A 23,934-nucleotide genomic window follows, 5' to 3' on the forward strand; every position below is an offset into this window, starting at 1 on the left:
AAGCGTACAACAGGGTGCCGAGAGAGGAGTTGTGGTATTGTATGAGGAAGTATGTGAGGGTGGTGCAGGACATGTATGAGGACAGTGTGACAGCAGTGAAGTATGCAGCAGGAACGACAGACTGGTTGAAGGTGAATGTAGAATTGCATCAAGGATCGGCTCTGAGCCCTTTTCTGTTTGCAATGGTGATGGACAAGTTGACAAACGAGAACAGATAGGAGTGTCTGTGGACTATAATGTTTGCAGATGATATGGTGATTTGTGGTGAAAGTATGTAGGATGTTTTGGGGACAAAGTAAGAGAGGCCCAATTAAGATGGTTTGGACATGAGCAGAGGAGAAACATGGGGTACATTGGTAGGAGAATGCTGTGGATTAAGCCACCAGAAAGAAGGAAAAGAGGAAGACCAAGGAGGAGGTTTATGGATGTGGTGAGGGAAAACATGCAGGTAGTTAGTTTGAATAAGGCAGATGTAGAGGACAGAGTAGTATGAAGACGGATGATCTGCTGTGGCGATCCCTAATGGGAGCAGCTGAAAGAAAAAGAGGAGTGTGTTTCAATGTGGCTAAAACAATAGAAACTATATAAAGTAACAGACAATGTATACTTTAAATAATAAATACTAAGTATTATTTCTGGAAGGATTTAACTATATTTACATATTTTTCAATGTATTCACTTCCTTAAAAATATGATACAGCATTTATTTATATAAAATGGAAATTTTAAAATGTAAAAAAAAATAATTAATGGCCATCTTGTTCTTCTTTTGGCTTCTCTCAATAGGGGTCGCCACAGCAGCTTATCTGTCTCCATACACCCCTGTCCTCTACATCTGCCTCTTTCAACACAACTACCTGCATGTCTTCCCTTACCACATCCATAAAGCTCCTCCTTGCTCTTTTCCACCTTCCAGGTGGCTCCATCCTCAGCGTGTCTCCTACCAATATACCCCATGTCTCTCCTCTGCACATGTCCAAACCATCTCAATCTCGCCTACCTCACCTTGTCTCCCAAACGTCCCTGTCCCTCTAATAAACTCATTTCTAATACTGTCCATCCTCGTCACTCCCAACAAAAACCTCAACATACCATTCATAAATTGGCAAATCCAGCATTAACCTTACTTGTTAAATTAATCAGGGAACAGTGAGTTATGAAATATCTCTAAACAAATGAAAGTTACATAATAAGATAAAAGATGTTCTTCATCAATTACTTTTATTTGTCCTTTAAAAGAAGTGCACAATACAGCAAGGCTACTACATAGAAATCTCCATACAACAGCAATCTCCTTTTTTTTTCTTCGTTTGCCATAATTCTCTATTACATTTTAGTAGCTTCATGAGCATTCAGTTTTTTTTATCACACTAACACTGCTTCTGGCAAGGCATACATGTATTTTTTACTTTTTTTTTTTTTTATTAAAATTAAAAAGCTATTTTACTCTGAGCATCTGTGTTATGCTTATAATAAATAAAGAAAAGAAATCAATTTGCATAGTTGACATGAAAATAAGGCACTTCACCAGTACTTGAAAGAAGGCAAATCATTCCAAGACCAACCATTTCTAGGAAAGGACTGGACTATAAAGATTTGGAATTTAATTACTTAAGAAGCCTTCTTAAGCCCCAAAAGAATTTAGTTGAAAGCTGGATATAAAAATGTGTCCTAAATGGTTGCTGAACAATCTTAATTTGAAGATTAAATCTAGAGCATGAAGTACACAATTTCAAGAACTGATAAAAGTGCACAAGATATGTAACGCAATATCTTGTATTTTTATTTTTATAATTTTTTTTGTCTTATGTTCTGAAATTAAGAAATAAGCAATTTTTAAAAAGTCATGCATCATAATGACAATATTCTTAAGCAGAAAAAAATTGTTAACCTACAGTGTTAATAACATTTCCTGTAACTTCCACCAAATATTTAAATTACACCTCCATATTGACTAATATTTGCTTTGGAGAATTAACTTGTTTATGACATTCTCTATTTAAACTTAAACACCACTGCAACCAAATAATCTAAGATTATAGTAAATTCAGGAATTGATGTAGGCAAATAATTATTCATATGCTGATGCATCTTAACCACATTTAATTGCTAAAAAAGAGATGCCAGATAGAGATCACAGCCTTTAATTACAAGAAGCCATAAACAAATTAAATAGTCTATTATTTTTCAAGTTTAACAACTGACTATTAAATTTTATTTTGGTTTTGGATTTGCAGGGAACAGATGGACTTGTGAAAATCTGTGTGCAATCTAAGATTAGTCACTCCAGCAGAGCCATTATGGGTTGAGACATCTCAAAATACAACACTCCTGATGGTACACCAGCTAAAGCCATTGATATGGTAGCTTATGTTCCTTTGCATTTAATAAATGCTGAGTAATTGGCTAAAAATGGAAGCACTTTATAACTAAAATTTGTTGTTTATTCACACTTACAATCCACATGCAATCTTAATTTTGAGATCATATTAACAGAGAAGCCAGATGACCACATGAACTGAATGACTGTGCCTCAGTCAGCCAGTATTGCATATCATTAGTGATATTTGATTACTAACAGACAAAACAAAAGTATAAAATCTGTTGTAATACATCCCATCTCAGAACTATTACCTGAAAAGAAACTCTTGCTCATAAACTTTAGCCCATTTAACAGTATTCCTAATGGCTAAAGAATTTTTGCACATTGCTTTAATTCTTAAAAGTAGAGTGTTACTATATTTCCTGAAATTTTACTCTGAGAGGCTTTATACATACCTGCCACAGGCTTGTTCCATAGCATAAAAAAGCAAACAGTTTAAATTAAATCTGTAAAGCAACAAAAACAAGTAGCTTTAAAAAGGACAAGAACTTTGTGCAGAAGTTTTAGGGTGGAATAAAGGCACAAAAATAAATAAATAAATAAAAATTGTCTTTTTTACTAAGAAACAAGCATGGTAAATATTGAGTGAAACAAGACAGTCTTTGCTAAATTGGCACTCTTGATTGAGGTAACAAATAGAAATGCATCATTTTGCATCATCTGTAGTGGAGGAAAAATAACATTTGATGAAATAGGAATAGAATGAAGGACAAGGACCATTTATTTGAGTGGAGAATGGTGATGGTTCAAGCTCAAATTGAAAAAGCAGCTGGTACAGTATACTGCTCGCAACTCTGATTACAGGCTGGTGGATTTAGAATCTTGCTTGCTTTAGCCCAGCTGGTCCTCATACTGTTTCCTGAAACAGTCTCCGGCTGGAAAGAAATCCCAGCATCGCTCCTGATACATCTTCCACACATATGACTCCTGTGGGGGAAATAAACAGAAACCTCTTTTGAATGCGCTAATCAGGGAAAACAATGAATAGGCTAGTTTGACAGTCCCTATTCCAAAACTAAGTACAATATATGTTTGAATTTAAGAAACATTTTGCTTACTCAGAAAAATTTTGTTTAATGATTTTGTTTCATTCAGATATTGACCAGACAAAACAGAATAGAGGCATACAAAAAACGTATAGCTTACCTGGCCAGTATGCTCGGTTTCATCCTTGTTGACAAGATACATTAGGAAAAACCTAAAATATTAGGTATAACAAATAGTAAACAGAATAAGCATAAATAAAAACAACAAATATTAATTTAGACATTGAGTGAAGATACTTTAAGTTTATTATGATGATAATCAAGATCTGTTCTGATCATCAACATAACATAATCCAGGTTTTACAGGACACAAAAGTCTGCTAAACTTCCTTTTTTGTCCCTAGTGCTGATGGCAGTGTGATTTGAAATAGGAAGGTTTTACTGTAGTTCGGCAATAAACCTCACTGAGGACATAATAAAAATGTGGAGAAAACTACAACTATTACTACTACACAAGGACTTTTGTTAATAAAATATAATTTAATGTGTATACCAAAAATGACACCTATTATTAAAGACAATAAGGGGAATTATTGGCTACAAAATACTGATTCCGAAGCAAATAATTATCTTTTTTTTCTTCTTTCCGCTGCTCCTATTAGATGTCGCCACAGTGGATCAACTCTCTCTATATTACTCTGTCCTCTACATCCACCTCTTTCAATTCAACTACCTGCATGTCTTTCTTCACCACTTCCATAAACCTCTTTGGCCTTCCTCTTTTCCTCCTTCCTGGTGGCTCCATCCTTAGCATTCTTCTACCGATATACCCCATGTCCCTCCTCTGCACCTGTCCAAACCATCTTAATCGGGCCTCTCTCATTTTGTCTCCAAAAACATGCACTGTCCCTCTAATAAACTCGTCACTCCCAACGAAAACCTCATCTTCAACTCTGCCCCTTCTTGTCTTTTATTTAATGCCACTGTCTCTAAACCATAAACATAACAGGTTTCCACAGATCTATACACTTTCCCATTCACTCTTGCAGATATTCTATCACAAATCACTCCTGCCACTCTTCCCCACCCACTCCACCCTACCTGCATTCTTTTCTTCACTTCTCTAACACACTCTCCGTTACTTTGCACTGTTGACCCCAGGTACCTAAACTCATCCACCTTCCCTGCAACCGCACCACTCCACTGCCCTCCCTCTCATTTACACCCATGTACTCTGTCTTACTCTTACTGAATTTCATTCCCCTTCTCTCCAGCACATACCTCCACCTCTCCAGGCTCTTCTCAACCTGCTCCCTAATCTATCCACAAATAACTATCATCTGCAAACATCATAGTCCATGGAGACTCCAGTCTGACCTCATCGGCTCAGAGCCGATCCTTGATGCAGTTCAACCTCAACCTTGAGCCAGTCTGTCATTCCTACTGCACACTTCACTGCTGTCACACTGTCCTCATACATGTCCTGCACCACCCTCACATACTTCTCTGCCACACCTGACTTCCAATACAATACCACAACTCCTCTTTTGGTACCCTGTCGTACGCTTTCTCTAAATCCACAAACACACAATGCAACTCCTTCTGACCTTCTCTATACTTCTCCATCAACATTCTCAAAGCAAATATTGCATCTGTGGTGCTCTTCCTCGGCATGAAACCATACTGTTGCTCACAGATGGTAACCTCTTCTTTCAGCCTGGCTTCCACTTCTTTATCCCCATAACTTCATGGTGTGACTGATCAACATTATTCCCCTGTAGTTATTGCAGGTCTGCAAATCTCCCTTATTCTTAAAGATCGGTACCAGCACACTCATTCTCCATTCCTCAGGCATCCTCTCACCTTCCAAAATCTTGTTAAACAATCTGGTTAAAAACTCCACTGCCATCTCTCCTACACATCTCCATGCTTCTACCGGTATGTCATCTGGTCCAACTGACTTTCCACTCTTCATCCTCCTAATCGCTGCTCTCACTTCCTCCTTACTAATCCTATCCACTTCCACTTCCTCTCTCTAATTTTTCGTTCATCAGCTGCTCAAAATATTCCCTCCATCTTCTCAACACACTCACCTCACTAGTCAACACATTTCCATCTCCATCATTTATTGCTTTAACTTGCAGCACATCCTTCACCTTCCCCTCTACCTGGCTAACCGGTATAAATCCTTTTCTCCTTCCTTAGTGTCCAACTTCTCATACAGATCCTCATATGCCTTTTTCTCATATGCCTTCATTCTTCTTTATCTGCTTCCGCATCACCTTGTACAACCTGCCTACTTTTCCCATCACTCTCGATCCCAATTCTGTTTTGCCAACCTCTTTCTCCTTACGCTCTCCTTCACTTCCTCATTCCACCACCACATCTCTTTGTCTTTATTTTCAATTCAATTATATTTATATTTCCAAATGTCACACCAAGGACCTTTCTAGCTGTCTCCCTTATCACTTCTGCACAATCACCCATCACCTCTTCAACATCACTGAGCCCCTGTCTGGCATCTTCCCTGAATCTCACACTACAGCCTTCCTCCTTCAGTTTCCACCATCTTATTCTTTACTTACCTCCTCTTCTTCTTGACCTCCAAAACTATACTACAGACCACCGTCCGATGCTGTCTAGCTACACTGTGCCCTGCCAACACCTTACAGTCTCCAATCTCCTTCAGGTTGCATATCCTACTTAGAACATAGTCCACCTGTGGGCACCTTCCTCCACTCTTATACGTCACCCTATGCTCCTCCATTTTCTTAAAATAAGTATTTCACACTGCCCACCATCTGCCCTTCCACATTCCACTCCTTAAGACCATTCCTATTCATCACCTCCTCATTACCTCTGTTCCCTTCACCTACATGCTCATTAAAGTCTGCCCCAGTCACATTCATTCCTAGGTACACTCTCCACCACTGCATCTAACTCAACCCACTTGTAAAGCAAAGACACTGATGCCATTTATCATCACCCCTTCAACCAGCTTTCAGCTTCACGTTCATAAAAAAAATCAGAAACTCTCTTCACCGCCACTACACTCTTACTGTACTCTTACTTCAGAATAACCCCTCTGCAATTTTTCTTTCCATCGATACCATGAAAGAACAGTTTAAACCCACCTCTAATGTTACTGGCCTTACTCCCTTTTCACTTGGTCTCCTAAACACACTCTGACATTTCCCACTTCTCCTTCTCCTCCTTCAGCCAACAGTAGCCCAATTTCCATCGGTATCCTGTTGGCTAACAATACCTGTGTTTTATACTGGATGCCCTTCCTAATGTAACATTCCCCATTTTTCCAGGCTTGGGACTGGCACTAAGAGTACACTAATGGCTGGGTTCCAAAGCAAATAATTATGAATACAAATATAAAAATATTCTAGCACACAGGATTACAAGGAAAAAAAATCAATGGTGAGGTGGGCATACTTACAGGTAGTTTGCCAAATTGTGCTCTTGTAATGTGTGTGTCTCAAATCCATGTGGAGTTGTGTCAAAGTAATCATTCCCAATTCCACAGATGAAGCATTTAGTCTGAAACACACAGATATGTCTCATTTAAAAGCTATTATATTATATGTTGTTACGTGTACCTTATGGTCATTCAATTTTTGTTTTAGAAAAATTATTTGAAAAATGTAAAAGGACGGTTATTTTTAATTTTTTCTAATAATTTAAAACCAAACTACAGAAAACAAGTAATTTTTGTGGGTTGATGGAAAAGATAGTCAAAAGGAAACTAAAAAAGGAAAGAGGCTTGAGGTTTTTTATGTCGAATTGCAGAACTACAGAGGCAATACTTGCAACACAGCAGTTTCAGACCAGAAGTGAGCGGAGCTTATACAGTCTAATACACACAATGTTTTTATTAGGTATGATCTATTTTTAAATATATTTTAATTGTATCAATATATAAAATACTAAATGAAAATCGTCAAGGTGCTGCTTGTATAGCAGTGTAGATTTAATGTCCTCTGAAAATTACTTAACATACAGCCATTATTGTTAGAATAGCTGGCAATAAAACTGAGTACACACTAAGTAAAAAAAGCTGTACATCGTGTAAACATGCAAAGCTACATGTCCTATTCATCATGTTAATGTTTTTTTTTTGTCTGCTTTTGTCTATCTTGTATTAGAGCAGTTAACACTTTATGCTTTGAGTACAATACTCCAATACTGACCACTGGATGTTCACCATGGCACTTCTCCACAAATATGGCCTAGGCTATGAGAAGATCAGTAACTCTAAAACTAAATTACAGTGCAGTGGCCAGGGTCATTCATACAGAGGGTTTCCAGAATGGGTTCCAATCAAAACAGACCTTGCAAGGGTCAAAGAAGTCCTTGTGCTGTGTGTTAGATGCAGAAGCTGGCTTCAAAAAACAGACACATAAATGCTGCCAGCACTGCTTTACAGGTTGCGGTAGCGGAAGGTTCACTTGTCAGTGCTCACGAAAAAGCCTGCAAACAGTTTGCTGAAGACAACCTGTGCAAGAGCATGAATTACTATAACCATGTCCTGTGGTCTGATATAACTAAGATACACTTGTTCGGCTCAGATAGTGTCCACCATATGTGGTGACACCCTTATGAGGTGTACAAAGAAAATTGTCTCTTGCCAACAGTCAAGCATGGTGGTGTAGCATCATGGTCTGAAGTGTGAGTGCTGCTGGTAGGGGGAGCTGTGGTTCATTGAGGGAAACATAGATTCCAACATGCACTGTGACATTCTAAAGCAGAACATGATGCCCTCTCTCTTCAGAAACTTTGATGAACACAGTATCCAACATAAAAACGAACACAAACACACCGGCAAGATGACAACTGCCTTGCTGAGAAAGCTAAAGGTGATGGAGTGGTTAAGTATGTCTCCAGACCTAAACTGTAATGAGCACCTGTGGGGCATCCTCAAGTGGAAGTTGGAGAAGCACCATGTGTCTAACATCCAGCAGCTCCATGATGTCAACAATCTGTGCAGCTCTGGCGAAATCCATTCCCAGGAGGATTATGTTAGTTATAGATAACAATTGTGCTCACACAAAATATTGATACTTTGGACACAGTTATGACATGTTCAGTTAGGGTGTTCTCAATTTTGTTGGCAGTTATTTAGGCAATAATGGATGTATGTTGAGTTATTTATATAGTTACTGTATGTCCCACATAAAAATGACCATCCCAGTCTCCAAAGATCAATTTAAATTTGCATATAGATAAAACCAGTCTACTGATGATGCCGTTAACACTGCCATTCACACACTCCTCTCACACTTGGAAGGAAAGGATACAAGAATATGTGAGAATGCTTTTTATTTATTACAAATCAGCATTTAACATAGTCATTCCATAAAAACTCTTAGAAAAGCTCCTTGCCCTTGGACTGTTACACTCTCTCTGTAACTGGATTCTTAATTTCTTGACAAATAGACCTCAGTCAGTCAGGATAAGGCACCGAACATCTAGTATTAGAACTTTGAGTACAAGGACTCACCAAGGCTGTGTTCTGAGTCCACTGCTATACACTCTCCTCCCAAATTAACACCAGGATCATAAAGTTTGCATATGCCACCACAGTCATTGAACTCATCACTGGAGGAGAAAAAACATGGTGGGTGGGACTGATGTCCTAGTGTTAAGAGAACAGTCTCTCTTCTTAAATGTGGATAAGACTAAGGAGATGATTAATTGGTGAAGGTGGGAAAAACTTTTAAATCCCTTCTAATTAACATCAGTGAGGACCTCACATGGTGCCACAATACTCAACAGGAGTTCTACAGATGTACAGTCAAAAGTGTAATCACCAGCTCAATTACTGTGTGGTTTGGGAATTGCACTGCTCAGAAAAGAAAAGCTGTCCAGCAGGTAATTAAAACAACACAGTCCATCTGTAGAGTAGCCCTACTTGTATTTCAGGATATTTACAACACCAGGATTCTCAAGTGGGCCCAAATCTGCAGCACAGACAGAAAGGCAGAGGACTCTGGTAAGCGCAGGGGTGGAGGTCTGTGCATTTATGGAAACAAACCAAGGTGCGCGGACTCTACTGTTACTGAAAGTCATTGCTCTGTTCACTTAGAGTATTTGATGATTAAGTGCAGACCCTTTTATTTTCCGAGAGAATTCTCAGCCATTGTTGTGACTGCGGTGTACATTCTGCCGGACGCTAATGCTAAACTAGCTATCGATGAACTTCACGCAGCTATCAGCAAACAACAGTCTGCACATCCCGAAGGAGCTATCGTTTTTGCTGGAGATTTCAACCACTCCAACCTGAGATCTGTTTTACCAAAATTTCACCGTAATGTCCCCTGCTCTACCAGAGGGGACAAAACACTGGACCGGGTATACACAAACATACCTGGGGCATACACAGCCATTCCCCTTCCCCACTTGGGTCAGTCTGATCACCTCTCTTTGTTCATGCTACCCAAATACACACCACTGTTTAAACGGGTGAAACCAGCTGTGAGGACAGTAAAGGTATGGCCAGAGGGGGCCATTTCTTCTCTACAGCAACAGTTTCAGGATACTGACTGAAACATTTTTGCCTCACAGGCCACACTGGACTCTCACACGAACATGGACATTTACACATCATCTGTTTTGGACCATATCAACACGTGCATTGACAATGTCACTACCGTCAAACACGTGAAATGCTTTCCTAATCAGAAGCCGTGGATGAACTCTGAAGTCTGTCTCCTGTTGGAAGCAGCTCACATTCAAACTTAACATAGAAGTTAACTCTGACCCCAGATGCATGTGGAAAGGCATCCAGTCCATCACGGACTACAAACCTACAGCTCAACCAACCAGCAGTCCCTTCCAATCACTTTTTTTGCTTGTATCGATCAAAGCATAGGACATTTAACCTCAACCACTGACTCTTCTACAGCTTACAGCCCACTTTCACTCTCAACAATGGGCGTCTATTTAGCGTTTAGCAGAGTGGATGCACGCAAGGCAGCTGGCCCAGATGGCATACGGAGACATGTTCTCAGAGCATGCACTGGACAACTGGCACAGGTTTTCACTGAAATTTTCAACCTGTCACTGGCCCAAGCCACGGTTCCTACATGCCTGAAGACCACAACCATCATACCTGTGCCTAAGCACTCAGCTAACAAATGCCTGAATGACTTTCGCCCAGTTGCACTCACCCCATCACTATAAAGTGCTTTGGTCTTGAAACTGGTCTTGAATCACCTCACTGCGGGCCTACCACCTACACTGGACCCACATCAGTTTGCCTATCGCCCGAACAGGTCAACAGAGGATGCAGTTTCCACAGCCCTTTATTCAGCCATCACCCACCTGGATAAAAACAACACCTACATCAGAATGCTGTTCATTGACTTTAGCTCTGCATTCAATACAGTCCTCCCTACTGTACTGATCACTAAGATCAGTGACCTGGGTATCCGCACCTCCACTTGCAGATGGATTCTGGACTTTCTCACCAACAGATCTCAATCTGTTAGGTTGGGCAACCAGGTATACTCCACCCTCAGTCTGAACACTGGCATCCCACAGGGCTGTGTTCTGAGCCCACTACTCTACTCCCTGTTCACCTACGATTGTGCTCCTCTGTATAACTCAACATTTTCATCAAGTATGCAGATGACACCACCGTGGTCAGCCAGATAGAAAACAACGATGCATCAGCCTACAGGGAAGGGATCCGAAGTCTGACAGCATGGTGTGCCAACAATAACCTGACCCTGAACGCCACAAAGACTAAAGAGCTCGTTGTGGACTTTCGGGAATTCCAACAGCAGGAGACATCTACCAGTCAACCTCAATGGAACTCCAGCTTTAAGTTCCTGGGAGTTCACATCTCTGAGGATCTGTCCTGGCACCAGAACACTTCAGCTCTGGTTAAGAAAGCACAACAACGCCTGTATTTCTTGAGAAGTCTCAAGAAAGCTCATCTGTCCCCATGGATTTTAACGATTTTCTACCACTGCATCGTTGAGAGCATCCTGACCAACTCCATCACTGTATGGTACAAAGGCCCGTGAACGTAAAGCCCTGCAAAGAAACATTTCACATTCATGTATATGTGTATATAATGTGTGTTTTTTTTATATATATATATATATATATATATATATATATATATATATATATATATATATATATATATATATATATATATATATATATATATACACACACACACACACAGTAAAACCCCGTTGTACTAGCCACCTATAGTACGAGCAAACGGAGACACGAGCGACCTTGCTCTGAAAATTTTACCCTGTTTCACAAGCAAATTTCGAAGGCACGAGCAAACCCACGCTGCCGGGTCCCCGTTTTCGGCGGAGGGAAGCATCAGTCGCTTAGTTGATGACGTATCACTCAGTCGCTCTCGTTGTTCTGTGCAGCAAAAACTTAACTTTTTTTTTGTTTTATATTTTTATTTCACTATAAATCCTGAAAAATGTCTCCTAAGAAAATCAGTGATGGTGCTGTGAAAACGAAAGTAAATAGAATTACCATGGAAACCAAGAAGGTTACGAGCATGGTGCGCATCTTACACTCGCAATCAACCAATAGCACATGGGTCAGTGTTAAATTATGTTCACATTACGGTAATTTGCAGTGTATTTGTTTGTTAAAATAGGCTGCAAATACTTTTTAAGTGCAGAAATTAGTGATAGAATGAGATCTCGGAACGGATTAAATCACTTTTACATTCATTCTTATGGGGAAAATCAGTTCGAACGTACGAGCAAATGGACCTATGAGCAATATTCACGAACGAATTATGCTCGTACAGTGGGGTTTTACTATATATATATATATATATATATATATATATATATATATATATATATATATATATATATATATGCACACACAGTGCCTTGCAAAAGTATTCGGCCCCCTTGAACTTTGCGACCTTTTGCCACATTTCAGGCTTCAAACATAAAGATATGAAACTGTAATTTTTTGTGAATAATCAACAACAAGTGGGACACAATCATGAAGTGGAACGAAATTTATTGGATATTTCAAACTTTTTTAACAAATAAAAAACAGAAAAATTGGGCGTGCAAAATTATTCAGCCCCCTTAAGTTAATACTTTGTAGCGCCACCTTTTGCTGCGATTACAGCTGTAAGTCGCTTGGGGTATGTCTCAATCAGTTTTGCACATCAAGAGACTGAAATTTTTGCCCATTTCTCCTTGCAAAACAGCTCGAGGTCAGTGAGGTTGGATGGAGAGCATTTGTGAACAGCAGTTTTCAGTTCTTTCCACAGATCAAGGTGGCCGAATACTTTCGCAAGGCACTGTGTATATATATATATATATATATATATATATATATATATATATATATATATATATATATATATATATATATATATATATATATACAGTGAGGAAAATAAGTATTTGAACACCCTGCTATTTTGCAAGGTCTCCCACTTAGAAATCATGGAGGGTGCATGTCCACTGTGAGAGACATAATCTAAAAAAAAAAAAAATCCAGAAATCACAATGTATGATTTTTTAACTATTTATTTGTATGATACAGCTGCAAATAAGTATTTGAACACCTGAGAAAGTCAATGTTAATATTTGGTACAGTAGCCTTTGTTTGCAATTACAGAGGTCAAACGTTTTCTGTAGTTTTTCACCAGGTTTGCACACACTGCAGGAGGGATTTTGGCCCACTCCTCCACACAGATCTTCTCTAGATCAGTCAGGTTTCTGGCCTGTCACTGAGAAACACAGAGTTTGAGCTCCCTCCAAAGATTCTCTATTGGGTTTAGGTCTGAAGACTGGCTAGGCCACGCCAGAACCTTGATATGCTTCTTACAGAGCCACTCCTTGATTATCCTGGCTGTGTGCTTCGGGTCATTGTCATGTTGGAAGACCCAGCCTCGACCCATCTTCAATGCTCTAAATGAGGGAAGGAGGTTGTTCCCCAAAATCTCGCAATACATGGCCCCGGTCATCCTCTCCTTAATACAGTGCAGTCGCCCTGTCCCATGTGCAGAAAAACACCCCCAAAGCATGATGCTACCACCCCCATGCTTCACAGTAGGGATGGTGTTCTTGGGATGGTACTCATCATTCTTCTTCCTCCAAACACGTTTAGTGGAATTATGACCCAAAAGTTCTATTTTGGTCTCATCTGACCACATGACTTTCTCCCATGACTCCTCTGGATCATCCAAATGGTCATTGGCAAACTTAAGACGTGCCTGGACATGTGCTGGTTTAACCAGGGGAACCTTCCGTGCCATGCATGATTTCAAACCATGACGTCTTAGTGTATTACCAACAGTAACCTTGGAAACGGTGGTCCCAGCTCTTTTCAGGTCATTGACCAGCTCCTCCCATGTAGTTCTGGGCTGATTTCTCACCCTCCTTAGGATCATTAAGACCCCATGAGGTGAGATCTTGGAGCATGGAGCCCCAATCTGAGGGCGATTGACAGTCATGTTTAGCTTCTTCCATTTTCTAATGATTGCTCCAACAGTGGACCTTTTTTCACCAAGCTGCTTGGCAATTTCCATGTAGCCCTTTCCAGTCTTGTGGAGGTGTACAATTTTGTCTCTAGTGTCTTTGGACAGCTCTTTGGTCTTGGCCATGTTAGTAGTTGGATTCTTACTGATTGTATGGGGTGGACAGGTGTCTTTATGCAGCTAATGACCTCAAACAGGTGCATCTAATTTAGGATAATAAATGTAGTGGAGGTGGACATTTTAAAGGCAGACTAAAAGGTCTTTGAGGGTCAGAATTCTAGCTGATAGACAGGTGTTCAAATACTTATTTGCAGCTGTATCAAACAAATAAATAGTTAAAAAATCATATATTGTGATTTCTGGATTTTTTTTTTAGATTATGTCTCTCACAGTGGACATGTACCTACGATGACAATTTCAGCCCCCTCCGTGATTTCTAAGTGGGAGAACTTGCAAAATAGCAGGGTGTTCAAATACTTATTTTCCTCACTGTATATATAAACGGAAGACTTGTTTATTCAGCTTGCACATTTCTTAAATGCCATAGCCTTAGAACCATTAATCTGTACTTCTTAATGATGTCCACACATCTCTGCACTGTTATAGCCTTTTTATTTATTTACTGTACATATGCTTACATATATATCACATGCTGTAAATATGCTACATATTTATCCGCACTATTGCTACATTTTGCACTTCTGGTAGATGCCAAACTGCATTTCGTTGCTGTGTACCTGTACAATGCAATGACAACAAAGTTTTATCTATCTATCCATCTATCTATCCATCCATCCATCCATCCATCCATCCATCCATCCATCCATCCACCTACAATTTCCATTTATATAGTATTTTCCCTTGAGAACATATAATAAAATTGTTGCTGAAATTTGAGGAGTATATTCATTTTAGTGAGATACTGTATATATAACCTAATAGTGCAAACTAAACAAAACCGTATTCTTGATAGTTTAACTTACACTTTAAGCGTTTTCCTCGCATAGAAAACAATTATAAAAAAAAAATACATTAAACCACAATCAGCGATAAGAAATTATGTATTGATATGTTAGCTCTTATGCATTATGTTATGTTGCCTATGTGTCAAGTCTCCTGAAAACTTCTCCTGAAAACCTCCTGCCTTCTCTCAAGTTTGTGCAACATCTTCTTTAAGACTTAGTGTTTGTGTTGTGTTGTAATGTTATTTGATCTTCTGTTACCTCGTGCTATGTTGTGTGGACTGCATTATTGCTCTGCATGAGAAGTTTCATGTTAAGCGTTTTCCTCTCATATAAAGTAATCGGTTAATGTGTATAAATTGATATTAAAAAAATTAAAATGTATCTATAATATAGATATACAGTGGGGCAAAAAAGTATTTAGTCAGCCACCAATTGTGCAAGTTGTGCAAGGCCTGTAATTTTCATCATGGGTACACTCAACTATGAGACAAAATGAGAAAAGAAAATACAGAAAATCACATTGTCTGATTTTTAAAGAATTTATTTGCAAATTATGGTAGAAAATAAGTATTTGGTCACCTACAAAAAATTATGATTTCTGGCTTTCACAGACCTATCACCTCTTCTTTAAGAGGCTCCTCTGTTCTCCACTTGTTACCTGTATTAATGGCACCTGTTTGAACTCATTATCAGTAAAAAGACACCTGTCCACAGCCTCAAACTGTCAGACTCCAAACTCCACTATGGCCAAGACCAAAGAGCTGACAAAGGACACCAGAAAACAAAATTGTAGACCTGCACCAGGCTAGGAAGACTGAATCTGCAATATGTAAGCAGCTTGGTGTGAAGAAATCAACTGTGGGAGCAATTATTTAAAAAATGAAAGACATACAAGACCACTGATAATCTCCCTCGATTTGGGGCTCCACGCAAGATATCACCCCATGGGGTCAAAATGATCACAAGAACGGTGAGCAAAAATACCAGAACCACAGGGGGGGGAACTAGTGAATGATCTGCAGAGAGCTGGGACCAAAGTAACAAAGGCTACCATCAGTAACACATTACGCCACCAGGGACTCAAATCCTGCAGTGCCAGATGTGTCCCCCTGCTTAAGCCAGTACATGTCCGGGCCCATCTGGAGTTTGTTAGAGAGCATTTGGATGATCCAGAAGAGGATTTGGAAAATGTCATATAGTCAGATGAAACCAAAATAGAATTTTTTTTGGTAATAACTCAACTTGTTGTGTTTGGAGGAGAAAGAATGCTGAGTTGCATCCAAAGAACACCTACATACCTACTGTAAAGCATGGGGGTGGAAACATCATGCTTTGGGGCTGTTTTCTGCAAAGGGACCAGGACGACTGATCCGTGTAAAGGAAAGAATGAATGGGGCCATGTATCGTGAAATTTTAAGTGAAAACCAACTAAGGGCATTAAAGATGAAACGTGGCTGGGTCTTTCAGCATGACAATGATCCCAAACACACCGCCCGGGCAACGGAGGAGTGGCTTTGTAAGAAGCATTTCAAGGTCCTAGAGTGGCCTAGCCAGTCTCCAGATCTCAACCCCATAGAAAATCTTTGGAGGGAGTTGAAAATCCGTGTTGCCCAGCGACAGCCCCAAAACATCACTGCTCCAGAGAAGATCTGCATGGAGGAATTGGCCAAACTACCAGCAACAGTGTGTAAAAACCTTGTGAAAACTTACAGAAAACGTTTGATCTCTGTCATTGCCAACAAAGGGTATATAACAAAGTATTGAGATGAACTTGTTATTGACCAAATACTTATTTTCCACCATAATTTGCAAAAAAATTCTTTAAAAATCAGACAATGTGAATTTCTGGATTTTTTCCCCCTCATTTAGTCTCTCATAGTTAACCCAGCCATTATGGAGGCACAAGCCAGTGCACTCTTAGTGCCGGTCCCAAACCCGGATAAATGGGAAGGGTTGCGTTAGGAAGGGCATCCAGCGTAAAACATGTGCCAAAACGAATATGCGGGTCACGATTAAGAATTTCATACCAGATCGGTCGAGGCCCGGGTTAACAACGACCACTGATAGGGTGATGATCAAGAAGCTGGAAGTTGAAGGGCTGATGATAAATGTCATCAGTGCCTATGCTCCACAAGTCAGCTGTGAGATTCAATTCAATTCAATTCATTTTTATTTGTATAGCGCTTTTAACAATGAACATTGTCTCAAAGCAGCTTTACACAGATAATGCGGTGATTAAAAATGAATATGTTCTTTATGAGTAAGTTTGTCCCTGATGAGCAAGCCGGTGGCGACTGGCGAGATGGAGGAGAGGGAAAGATTCTGGAGTGAATTAGATGAAGTGGTGGACGGTGTACCTAGAAATGAACGATTGGTGATTGGGGCAGACTTTAATGGGCATGTAGGTGAAGAGAACAGAGGTAATGAGGAGGTTATGGGTAGGTTTGGCCTAAAGGAGAGGAATGTGGAAGGGCAGATGGTGGAAGATTTTGCTAAAAGGATGGAAATGGCAGTGGTGAATACGTATTTTAGGAAGCAGGAGGATCATAGGGTGACCTATAAGAGTGGAGGAAGGTGCACACAGGTGGATTATGTTCTATGTAGGAGATGCAACCTGATAGAGATTGGAGACTGTAAGGTGTTGGCGGGGGACAGTGTAGCTAGACAGCATCAGATGGTGGTCTGTAGGATGGTTTTACACTAAACACTTAGGAAGGAGAAAAGGATTTGTACCGATTGGCCAGGCAGAGGGACCGAGCTGGGAAGGATGTGCTGCAAGTTAGAGCAATAAAGGATGGAGATGGAAATGTGTTGACCAGTGAGGAGAGTGTGTTGAGAAGATGGAGGAAGAATTTTGAGCAGCTGATGAACGAGGAAAATGAGAGAGAGAAAAGGTTGGATGATGTGGAGTTAGTGAAGCAGGAAGTGGATAGGATTAGTAAGGAGGAAGTGAGAGCAGCGATTAAGAGGATGAAGAGTGGAAAGTCGGTTGGACCAGATGACATACCGGTAGAAGGATGGAGATGTTTAGGAGATATGGCAGTGGAGTTTTTAACCAGATTGTTTAACAAGATTCTGGAAGGTGAGAGGATGCCTGAGGAATGGAGAAGGAGTTTGCTGGTACCGATCTTTAAGTGAGAGTAGTGAGCATGTGGAGAAGAGCCTGGAGAGGTGGAGGTATGCGCTGGAGAGAAGGGGAATGAAAGTCAGTAGGAGTAAGACAGAGTACATGTGTGTAAATGAGAGGGAGGGCAGTGGAGGGGTGCGGTTGCAGGGAGAAGAGGTGGAGAAGGTGAAGGAGTTCAGGTTCCTGGGGTCAACAGTGCAAAGTAATGGAGAGTGTGTTAGAGAAGTGAAGAAAAGAGTGCAGGCAGGATGGAGTGGGTGGAGAAGAGTGACAGGAGTGATTTGTGATAGTAGGGTATCTGCAAGAATAAAAGGGAAAGTTTATAGGTCTGTGGTGAGACCTGCAATGTTTGGATTAGAGACAGTGGCATTGAGTAAAAGACAGGAGGTGGAGCTGGAGGTAGCAGAGCTGAAGATGTTAAGGTTTTCGTTGGGAGTGACGAGGATGGACAGGATTAGAAATGAGTTTATTAGAGGGACAGCGCATGTTGGACGTTTTGGTGATAAGGTGAGGGAGGCGAGATTGAGATGGTTTGGACATGTGCAGAGGAGGTACATGAGTTATATTGGTAGGAGAATGCTGAGGATAGAGCCATCCGGAAGGAGGAAAAGAGGAAGGCCAAGGAGGAGGTTCATGGATGTGGTGAGGGAAGACATGCAGGTAGTTGGTGTGAAAGAGGAAGATGTAGAGGACAGGGTGGTATGGAGACGGATGATTCACTGTGGCGCCCCCTAATGGGAGCAGTCGAAAGAAGAAGAAGATTTAGTCTCTCATAGTTGAAGTGTACCTATGATAAAAATTTCAGGCCTTCTCATCTTCTTAAGTGGGAGAACTTGCACAATTGGTGGCTGACTAAAAACTTTTTTTCCCCACTGTGTGTGTGTGTATATATATATATATATATATATATATATATATATATATATATATATATATATATATATATATATATATATATATATATATATATACACACACACACACACACACACACACACAGTGGTACCTCGACATACGAGTGCCCTAACATACGAGTTTTTTGAGATACGAGCGGTCACTCGGTCGATTTTTTGCTTTGATACGCGAGCAAAAACTTGAGATACGAGCTTGAGACACCGCTGCTAGATGGCAAAGCGAAGCCAGAGCAAAGAGTGTGACGAAAATTAAGATAAGCAAAGAAGAAAAAGTTAAAATTGTAAAGTTTAGGGATACGTAGTATGCATGGGTGATAGTAAAAAACTAGTTTTCCCTCCGCCTCTGCTTATCACCATATATATATATATATATATATATATATATATATATATATATATATATATATATATATATATATATATATATATATATATATATATATATATATATATATGTTAGTAATATTAGTACAAAAAAACTATTGTGTTATTCATTAACATGGTTAATGCTTTAAAGCATTGCTTACTGCTTATCTTAAGCATGTACAAATTGAAAAGTGACTATTAAAAAATATATATATTTTTTTAATATTGTAGATTTCAATACAATAAAAATCTATGTAAAATAGCTAATACCTAAAAAATGAAGATTATGCTTATTAGGTAGTGCAATAATCTCTATAGACCAGGGGTCACCAACGTGGCACCCACAAGGACCACATGAGTCACCCGCGGGCCTTTTCTAAAAATAGCTCACCATAGCGCCACTTACCAGTTAGCTGCATCTTATGTTTTTGTTGCTATTCCTTTTTTAAATCACACCAGCATTGATGTAAATTTGAAAATGACAATATTAAATAAACTTAAAAATTTTTTTCATATTACCGTAATTTCCGGACTATAAAGCGCACCGTTATATAAGCCGCACCCACTGAATTTTACAAATATTTTTATTTTAAACATAAATAAGTCTACACTGAAACTAATGAACTTTACACAGGCTTTACAGAAAGACAGTGTCTGTTACACGGTGTAACGGGTGAAATATGTTGTGGCTCCTTTAAGAGCAGAGCGCCATTTTGGGAATAGCACGTCACTGCATTCTTCCGGTATTACTGCGGGTTTCTTTGACTAAACCATAACGCTGTTGCCAAGAAAAATAAAAAAGCACGCGTTTTGGAAACCTGTCTGTGCCTATAAGTTCTCTTTCATCATCTCGTGTTCGAGATCCACCTATGGGAAGGGCATCCGTACCTGACCTCTGCAGAAGCATCCAATTGCACCAAGTCTGGCTTGACAGACAGAAGCGCGTGCCAATGGCAGGTAAGGCAACGCCCCTTACCCGAGTGCATAAGGCACCTGCACGCGCTACCTCTCCTCAGTTAACATTCGCTTCTCGCGATTTCTGCAATTTTTTCCTCACAGCTTCCTGGTTTTCTGGACTGCACTTTTTTTCGTCTTCAGGAGGACATATCGTCTGATCAGCCTCTGCCGGACGTGCCCGTCCTCAGCCAGGTTAGCTTCGCGAGCCGCCCACGCTTGCATTCCTTTTTTTCTATTTCTTCATGGCGCTTTCTAAAGCGGCACCGGCTACTCGGTGGACAACCTATCGCGGGCCTGCCCGACCGCATGCGGCGCACTCATCGCCGCGAGGGATTCCCATCCCTTCTGTGTTGTCTGCATGGGTCTCAAGCATGCGCAAGAAGCTATTGACCTCCCGGAGAACTGTAGCCATTGCCTGGCGCTCCCAAAAAAGCTCCTGCGTCGCAGACTCAAAACGGCCGCTTCGCAGTGTGTTGATTTTGAGCTCTCCGACTCGGAGGGGGAAAAAGGCCTCCCGCGGTGCGATTTCCTCTGACTGGGCCGACTTGTGTCCTTCCCCGTTCGAGGATTTACTACCGGTTGACAACCGTCTCCCCGAAGGACCGACAGGTTCCGGGGATGAGATCAAGCTGACCTTCTCGACGGCTCGGATGACGAGGACGCCATCCCGTCCTCCGTGGCCCCTCAGGCTCCCCCCGCCCCATCTCAATCGGTTTTGCTGGAGCTTTGTGAACGCGCTGCCGCGCGGCTCGGCATCGAATGGCCGGCTCTCCTGAATGCTTCGGATCAGGAGAGGGACGTATATGACGGCAAGCTTCTGGGACCTCCTTCCGGCCCGAGAAAGCAGCTGCTTCCCGTCCTCCCTGCATGTGCTAAACACATGAGATATTGCTGGGGAGATCCGCTCGACCTGAAACACGGTCTTGCTGGGTTGGAAGTTAAGGATATGGTGAGTCTCAGCATGGGCGATACCCCGGTTATCGAGCCTTCCATCGCCAGACACCTCAACCCATCTCAGGGAGGGCTGCTCGCCCCACCCAAGCCTGTCCTCCCGGGTAAAATGGATCGCTTCTCTGCATCGATTCATCAGACATCGTACAAAGCCTCAGCTCTCGCTATACGAGCTCTTAATGTCTCCTCGCTGTTGGCCGCGTATCAGGCCGAACTCCTGATCGATTTGGGTCAACAACTGGAGAAAGGGTCACCATCGCCCGATCTCTGGAAGGAGGTCGTCTCGGTCAATGACCTTGTTCTCCGTAATGGCCATCAGGCTGTCCAAGCGAGCGGGCGTTCTATGGCTTTATCGGTGGTCGGAGAACGTGCACTGTGGCTCAATGTTTCCGTTCTCCCTGATAGTGAGAAACGTCGCATCGCAGGAGCGCCGATTGAGCCCGGCCAAGCTCTTTTTAGCCCGGCTGTGGCCCTGATGCAACAACGATGCGATGATAAAAAGAAGGAGGACGAGACGTTCAAATTGTGTCTTCCTATGAAGCAGGCGCAGCATCAGACACCATCTGTGCGGCCATCTAACACTTCTGCTGCGGGACGCCATCCCCACTACACTGGCAGAAATTACAGACCTCGCGGGAAACCACCGGCTCAGCAGAGCGGGCCACCTCCCCCGCCTGCTAAGCCCTGGGGTAAGATGTCCTTCGCTGCAGCCGCGGCAAGGAAACCCCCCAACCCCGTCCCTTTGGGTCCTAAACGAAGACGGCCGACCTGATGCTCGGCCACAGGGGGTTTTCGTTCCGCGTTCATGGGCGACCAGCCCTCCGGACACTTGTTCTTCCCTCCAAGTTCGCCCGTCCAAAAGACGGAGGTTCTCCTTCAGCGAGGTCAGCCCCCCCTCGCCGGCGAGGGTCACTCTCTGTTCCGCACAGGCTTCACTGTTCCCCGTGTCGTCCAGAGTGCGTTTCCCCGTTCCAGTGGGGAAAGATGTAAGATTAAGTGCAGAAGCAGTGTCACCAAACACTCCCCTTAACTCTCCTCTCACAAATTTAATAAAGGCTACGGCCCCAGTTTTTCACAAAAAAACACAAAAAATACAAAAAATATCAATAACTCTGACGAATCCTATGAATTCGTCTCTGGGAGAGAATTTTTCCCCAGATCCCCGCATGTCGTCTCTAGTTTGGCCACTAGATGGCGCCATTGCACCATTAATGAGCGATCCGGCCGGATCGGCTCTTGGCATTTCGCCGGGCTGTGTGGGGACGCTCAGGAGTCACGTGACAGGCTGGCTGTCTGTCTCAGCCCCCGATTGGGTGATTCACACAGTCACGAGGGGTTACAGACTTCAGTTTGCCAAAACACCCCCGCGGTTCAACGGAGTGGTATGGTCCCATACGGACAAGAGCTCCGCTCACATTCTGAAAGACGAAATCTCATCTCTTCTCGAGAAGAGAGCGATTCGAGTTGTATCCCCGCATCTAAGCGATCAGGGTTTTTACTCTCGCTATTTCCTGGTCCCGAAAAAAGACGGTTCTCTCCGTCCTATTCTGGATCTCAGAGTGTTGAACAAACATTTAAGGAAATACAATTTCAGAATGTTATCACACGGCCCGCTCATACGTTCAATAAAGCAGAACGATTGGTTTTGCTCGATCGATCTGAGCGATGCTTTTTTCCACATAAGCATCTATCCTCCGCACATGAAATTCCTTCGTTTCGCCTACCAAGGCGTGTGTTACGAATTCACGGTCCTTCCGTTCGGGCTCGCGCTGAGTCCGAGGACGTTCTGTCTGTGTGTGGAGGCGGGACTTGCGCCTTTGAGATCAGCGGGTATCAGAATCCTCACATACATAGACGATTGGCTTATTATAGCCGATTCGAGAGAGAAAGTGATTCAAAACACTGCCCGTGTGCTCTCTCACATCGCTGCGCTCGGTTTCAGAGTCAATGTGAACAAGAGCAACTTCACTCCCGCTCAGGAGGTCATATTCCTGGGGCTGGAGCTGAATTCCGTTACGATGCGCATGTGCCTGTCACAGAAGCGCATCTCTTCATTCATGAACTGTCTCGCGCGGTTCAGGGAAGGAGCGCACATACAGTATCGCACATGTGTCAGATTACAGGGTCTTATGGCTTCAGGCTGTCCATGCGTTGCCTCTAGGTCTTCTGAGAATGAGGGCTTTTATGAAGTGGGTTTTGTCCCTGCATCTCAGCCCGTTGCGCGATCTTTGCCGCTATGTCACGGTGACGCGCGCGCGCATGGCCGCGCTGCGCCGCTGGAGAGCTGCGAAGTTTTACACGCATGGGACCCCTCTCGGCGCGATCATGCTGCGGAAAGTGGTAACGACAGATGCCTCCTTAACGGGGTGGGGAGCCACACAGGAGGGCAGATCAGTGAACGGTGTATGGCCGAACTCACTTCATTCAGCCCATATAAATTATTTGGAGCTCCTCACTGTGTTAAAAGCTCTAAAGCATTTTTTGCCTCGCCTGCAGGGACATCATGTGCTGGTGCGCTGCGACAATACGACAGCTGTGGCACATATCAACCGTCAAGGCGGCATGCGCTCCTCCAAGCTTCATGCTCTAGCTCACAGGTTGCTGGTTTGGAGCGCACGGCATTTTCTGTCGTTACGGGCGACTCACGTCCCGGGCATTTTGAACAGGGGCGCAGACCTTCTGTCGAGAGGAAACCCACTCTACGGAGAATGGCGGCTCCACCCTCAGATAGTGAGGTTGCTATGGAAGAGGTTCGGCCAGGCTACCGTCGATCTCTTCGCCTCG

The 23,934-nt window shown here is 42.1% G+C and overlaps 1 protein-coding gene across 1 annotated transcript in view; it reads right to left on the reverse strand.

The window, feature by feature from the left end:
- Positions 1-1,202: 1,202 nt before the first annotated feature.
- Positions 1,203-23,934, reverse strand: part of LOC310731139 (ryanodine receptor 3) — a 417,468-nt gene continuing 394,736 nt past the window's right edge. The window contains 3 exon segments of the mRNA XM_083550556.1: positions 1,203-3,310; positions 3,530-3,581; positions 6,818-6,918. Coding sequence (XP_083406682.1) covers positions 3,215-3,310; positions 3,530-3,581; positions 6,818-6,918 — 249 coding nt within the window. The 3' untranslated portion in view covers positions 1,203-3,214.

This window comes from Silurus aristotelis (genome assembly GCF_946808225.1).
Source record: "Silurus aristotelis genome assembly, chromosome: 9".
Classification (NCBI taxonomy): Eukaryota; Metazoa; Chordata; class Actinopteri; order Siluriformes; family Siluridae; genus Silurus; species Silurus aristotelis.